General features: G+C 35.4%; 1 protein-coding gene across 1 annotated transcript in view; it reads left to right on the forward strand.

Moving 5' to 3' along the window:
- The window catches only part of LOC128996564 (E3 ubiquitin-protein ligase RNF123-like), a 30,663-nt gene that overhangs the window by 22,790 nt on the left and 1,873 nt on the right, over positions 1-6,000 (forward strand). The window contains exons 8-12 of the mRNA XM_054421959.1: positions 1,384-1,477; positions 2,071-2,226; positions 3,073-3,306; positions 4,070-4,251; positions 5,223-5,395. Of these exons, the coding sequence (XP_054277934.1) occupies positions 1,384-1,477; positions 2,071-2,226; positions 3,073-3,306; positions 4,070-4,251; positions 5,223-5,395 (839 nt within the window). The remainder of the gene's footprint in view (positions 1-1,383; positions 1,478-2,070; positions 2,227-3,072; positions 3,307-4,069; positions 4,252-5,222; positions 5,396-6,000) is intronic.

Consider the following 6,000-nt stretch of genomic DNA (forward strand, 5'->3'; position numbering starts at 1 on the left):
GTAACGTGTAACGTACACGATTTTACCTGACCCGACAATATACAGGGGGTTACGTACAATATTTTTCATTATCCATTACTGTACACTCATCTTCTAAACAGTAACGTTCTTTTACAAACAAAAGCTAGGTTAGGAAAATACCTTAAAGCATAACAATAAAATTCAAGCACACAGCTGATTTCTAGCGTTGAACGTCGTTGGCTTTATAGAGGTATATTTTTTTAAGTTGAGCACTCATGTTATTTAAATGGGTTTCATTACTTCACCGAGTGAGTTTTTGAAACTTTACTTCACTCGTGAAGTTAAGAAGTTGTATACATCATGCTTGGGATAGGGAAGTTTAACATGGCGGGTTAGGCAAAGTCATTGAAGCCACTAAAGTGAGTGAAAAGTTCCTTGTTTTTCCAAAAAAAGTTAGTGAAAGGAACTGATTTGTATTCAAAGTAAATATAAGGTACTCATGTCCCATATTTTGTTCAGGGCTACACCAATTTTAAACAGTAAATTTCTTTATTTTCATTTGTTGTCCACTAAAATAAGGAGTAACAATAGAAAAGCCTTGACAAGCTGTATGACCATAACCTCAGTTTTGAAATGGACGTGTAAAAAATGTTATCATGTTTTTTTTTTTTAATTAGTTATGGAAAGTTTAAGGAAAGTAATTAATTTGTTAAGATGTATATGAACACAAAAAGAACTCGTACAGTGCATTTTTACCCTAGATCATTTTACACTCAATTTTTAATCAACTCATAATTTTAAAAATTCATGGTATTTCCCATATTATAATACAGGGTAATCAGCTGTGAAAACATTGAATAAGAATGTTCTAAGTTGGGAAAAAACTTGAATTGATCCTTGACCAGTAAAACCTTAAAATATTGGATTCCGATCCTCGATTCCTAAAAATCTTTTAAAACAGGTTATAATTATCTGCAGCGCACTGTTCAGCTACAGGTCGTCTGAGGGTGGTGGGTGTAGGCTCGTTGGAAAGCCTACACTATGCCATTATCTGTAGTCATAGAACAGTGAGCTATGTGCATTTGTTATCAAGTCGTTTGAAAAAAGTTATGATTCAGTCATTGCAACTCAGCGGCAGTTCCATTCATCCTTTCAATTACGTTGACATGTAGAGGTTCCGTCGTGATTATCTGTATGGATATTCATAAAATGTAAACAGATTAGTTCAAATTCATCTTTAGGGATAAAAACTTTGTAATCTAGAGGTCAGACAGGTTTAAAGCAGCCGCTAGTTTACTGCTAACATAAACATAACATAAAAAAAACAATTTGTTTATAAAACTGTATTTTCTTAAAAATATTTGTCCGGTGTGCATTTATAAATGAAATCTTTTTAAATGTAACCATTGAACTGTCCCACAGGAATGGGCGGAACTTGGGAAAGGCGTTTTCATCCCTTGTACAAGGTCCTGGCTGTGTTTACTACCCTGCTGTCAGTCTGGCTTTTGAGGAGAAGGTGAAAAAATAATGAATTCTTTGATTGGTGTGTTTCTAATATACAACTTACAACATTAGTGGCAAAAATCTTTTATGTCTTACCGTTTTCTATATTGACGAAGGAATAAGGAATTAATTTATAACTAACATACCCAAAGAAAAAGTTCTAGGCAGTTTATGGCACACCGAAAAATCACAACACAACCTTTTTCTGGGTTTGCTATCGTGTGATAGCGATTGACCATTAGGGGGTGCAAAATCTATCCAGAAGACATAGGGTTTATGTTTAAACATTTAAACAGTTGAGGTGCCCCCACCCCATGCTTACTTCCTTATCACCACCACTAATGATTTTAACTGTCTAGAACTATTTTCTTAGGAGTGTTAAGGTGCATCTAGTCCTTCTTCCTCAATATATTCTGAAGCCAGGTACAGTTTTTTTCTCTAAAACTCTCGATTTAAACAACTCTGTAGCCAAAAGATAGTCTACATTTAAAAGACAAATTTTTCCTTAAATAGATTATTCCTAGGATCAATATTTAAACATGTCCTTTTTAAAAATGTGCATTTGGCTTAATCTTAGTTTACCTATTACGTGTTGATTGTGTCCAGATACAAGCCAATTTCGGCGCGTTGCCGTTTAAGTACCCGGTGGACGGATACGAGCCAGCCCAACAGCCACCGGCCGCAGCTGTTCTCAGAACCAACCAGCTGCTGCACTGGCTGTTCCGCGCCTCCACCATACCCAAGTACAAACAAGTCATCAAGGTGAGTCATCACAACTACACGGATCAATGAAAACTAGCATTTGGTTATTGTTAAATAGGAATAACTTGTGACTGACTAACGCCTGTGGCTTATAAATCATTGCTGCTCATCACCACAATAATAAATTGTGCAATTTTCTACTGTTTTGGAGACTTCCTAGAAGTACTGAGAAATCCCAGGAGATCTGCATAGGGGTGGGAATTTTATATATTCTTCGACTTTCTTTCTGGAATAAATGAAAATTTATGCTGCTGGTAGTACGAGATACTCAAATCAAATCAAAATCTACTTTATTTCCATAAAAGAGTACAGTGGAAAATGTAAACACACTTCCACTGAAACAAAACATTTGAGTTACTATTACGCAAAATAAAATTTTACATGTAAACTTAGGAATAATGTCAAGTATTGTAGATTTCACAGAAAGTTTTTGTTCAATAGAAAACATTTGGGAAATAAGCCTACATGGGCTGGGAGCCTGTGCGTAGGCTCAGTCGCTATCAGTGACTTACTTAATGTGTGTATTAAAAAAATTACAAACATTAAGTCAAAATTAAAAAAATGTAATAGTAATTAATTGTGTAAAGAATATATCTGAATCTTAATGAGTCGCTATTAGAGAGGATGAAGGAAAGCAAAGGGCATGGACATGTGCAGTATACTCAATAGCCAAGTAGTTAGTAATGGTTACGGAGGAAACAAGTAGGGTCAAGTCCGCCTGTATTCTGCTTCATCCTGCTATACTAGTTGTGTGTCTAATAGGATGGTAATCATAAAATGAGTTGCAGTTTGACCTATTAGATACAATCGGTCCATTACAACAAATACTTTGTTTTTGATTGACAGAAAACCAGCGACCTCAAGAGGAAAGAGTCACCGGAAGTAGCTGTTATGATGATTTGTGAAATTCTCGTGAAGCCTTTGTCAGAGCTACTCGGTCGGCCGTACATAGTTGAAGCTTGCCTCGTGCCTTTTCTACAAGATATCACAGCTGTCACTGTGGATAAGAAGAGCTTGCCCGCAAAAAGATCGTTGGACAAACTGAATTTTATCTGCGACACCTTCAATCTTTTTTACGAGGTAAAGCTTTACGTGATTTTATTTTACTTATCTTTCAAAGGTTGATTTGCCGATTTGCAATCAGCTAATTTACCTAGTAAACAGAAGGTTACTCTGATCAAAGTTAGTATTTTTATCATAGTTTTTAACTAGACCCTTGAGTTGAGTTGTAGCTGTCAAATATTCCTGCATTAGAATCAGGCAATTTTGATCAACAAAGATATCTTCTCATGCATTCAACACTCCTCCGTCGCTCGTCTTTGCCTTGAAATACTCACTGAGATTGTTCTGGTCTGTATGAATCTAAATCTAATCTTTGTAGCTTCACTTGATTCATTATACCACTATAGTGGTATACCCACGGATATTAGGACAGAAACGGTATGAATCATAAGTTACACCTGAAAATAAACATATAAATGGAAATGTAAAAAAAAACTTCCAAACCAGCTGTTACTGCTATTAGAAAATAGATACTCAGCCCAGTGACGTAGTTTGTTTATGTTTATGATTCATACCCACTTCTATTCTATTCGTGGGTATACCCCGTGTTGAACACTACACCGTGTTAGATGGGGATGCGACAATGTGTATTTGAACCTAAATATCAATCAAAAAGATTTGTGGAATGGGTGAGATTGAGTTTGAATGCAGTTTTTACTCCCTATTGTCTTGCATATAATTAATTTAATAAGTGATAAAGTTTCTATGTCGAGAATGGTTTTGAAAGCATAAAAAAATGTAATATTAATTTAAATAAATAACTTTTTTTGTGGTATTTCAGCCGGACGACCTAAAAGACGTGATCAACGCTGTGTGCAAGTGCCTTTTACAGAAGTGTAGCCAAACTTCAGTGTCTTTGGATTACAGTAAACAGAAAAGTAGTTTGGTGTTGTTGGTGGACTTGCTTCACAACCGCAATGTGCGGATGACACTCTTGAAGCTGCCGGGATTTATAAAAATAAGGTATGTTTACATTTTCCCTCTGTTTCGTTTTTATTTAACCACCACAAAAGTACATACACGGGTTGTTCAGAAAGTATAGAACGTTTTGGAACAAAAGAAAAGTTTGTGCTGAAAAATATTACTCTATATATTTGAAAGAGCAACTAAAATGCTACTTTTAACACAGTTACCTACGGAATTGAGACATTCGGTGAAGAAATTTATCATAGCGGTGAACAAGCTTTGAAATTCCTTTGTCGTAGAATTCTGTCGCCTGCAATCTCGCCACTCAGTAACACAGAGTTGGAGCCTCACGTTGTTATTAACGCGCTGTGCTGCTTACCAAGTCTCTTTGGAAACATATGAAATTCATTCAACGGGCAGTCCAACGACATTTCCGCCAATGACATTCATTGGGTAAGTGAACAACGACTACCGGTATACTAGAAAGTGCGTGATAAGGGCAGTAATAAAATACCCAACAGAAAATTTGAACGCACTTGAGTAAAATGTATGTTTTACAAAGAGTCTAAGACACATTAAAAAGACATTTTCGATAAAGTATGCAATCCATATTTCATTTTTATTCTTCCCAGTAACCTTTGTACATGTTCATTCAAATTTAAGTGTTAATCAATTGCAATTGCTAAACCTAGGCATTTTTTTCTAATTTCCCATTCTAGGATATAGGTTTGAGCCAGGAACTACTTTATACAAAGAGCCCTAGAGGTTTGCAGCATTATCACTTTGATTGGCAATCCATTGGTGATTGGGTGGACTTGAACCCGGAACCCTGGAAACCAAAGTCCCGCTTTCTACCACTAGACCAGCTGCTTTCAAAACCTTGGAAATAAATACTATTTTCCCTATCTATGTTTTGTGAGCAGTGAACTAGTTTTTGATCTGTAGAATTTATTTGTTTTTGTACTATTTGTAAACTTTACTATTTCTGCATTTATATTTTGCACTTGATAATATTATAACGTATGCAGGCTACCAGAATTCATGGACCTGAGAGTAATTGATGTAACTGTACTCAAACAATTGGTTCCTACTCCATGGTGGCCTTCAGATGAAGTTTTTGAGGGCAAGCAACTAACTGATTATGAAGACAGAATGGAGAAATACCTCAATGTTTGCGAGACTATCAAGAACAAAACTATAGGTGAGTACGAGGTCTTTGAAGATTTCATAGTCAACAGTGGTCCCAAAACTTCAGACACTATTTTTTTTAAATCTAAATTTAATTTGAATTTTTTTTCTACAAAGAATGTGAATTGCCGTTAATTGAACGTTATTTGAACGTTATTTGAACCGTTATTTGTGCCGTTATTTGATAAACCAGAAAAGTCATATATATATTATTAAAGGAAATTTAATTTTCTACAGTCCTCTGGCTAGCATTTATTTTTGTTGCATTGTTAAAGAGATATCTGGTCAAAAAGAGCAACAAATTTGACGAAACAATGCGTTTTCCTAAATGTTCCCATCTCAATTGTAGGATATTGAAAAAATAAAACTTTTTGTATTTTGCTATAAAACCGAAAATTACCTCAGAAAATTACCTTTTGAAAACTACAAAAAGTTCCTCCCCCTCTTTCAAAGGCTTCGGGCAGGGACTTCTGATGTGTTCAACTCCTAATTAGACCAAACAAAGTTATAAAAGTCAGAAATTGTGTTCTAAACATTTCCATCTATACCTTTTTGTACTATGGAGACAGACTGATTTTTTGTTATCTTGATTCTTTGCTCTTGCTAGTAAGGCGGTAG

This window comes from Macrosteles quadrilineatus, unplaced genomic scaffold (genome assembly GCF_028750875.1).
Source record: "Macrosteles quadrilineatus isolate MER2022 unplaced genomic scaffold, UCM_ALF_1.0 Scaffold_6__1_contigs__length_79288215, whole genome shotgun sequence".
Taxonomy (NCBI): domain Eukaryota; kingdom Metazoa; phylum Arthropoda; class Insecta; order Hemiptera; family Cicadellidae; genus Macrosteles; species Macrosteles quadrilineatus.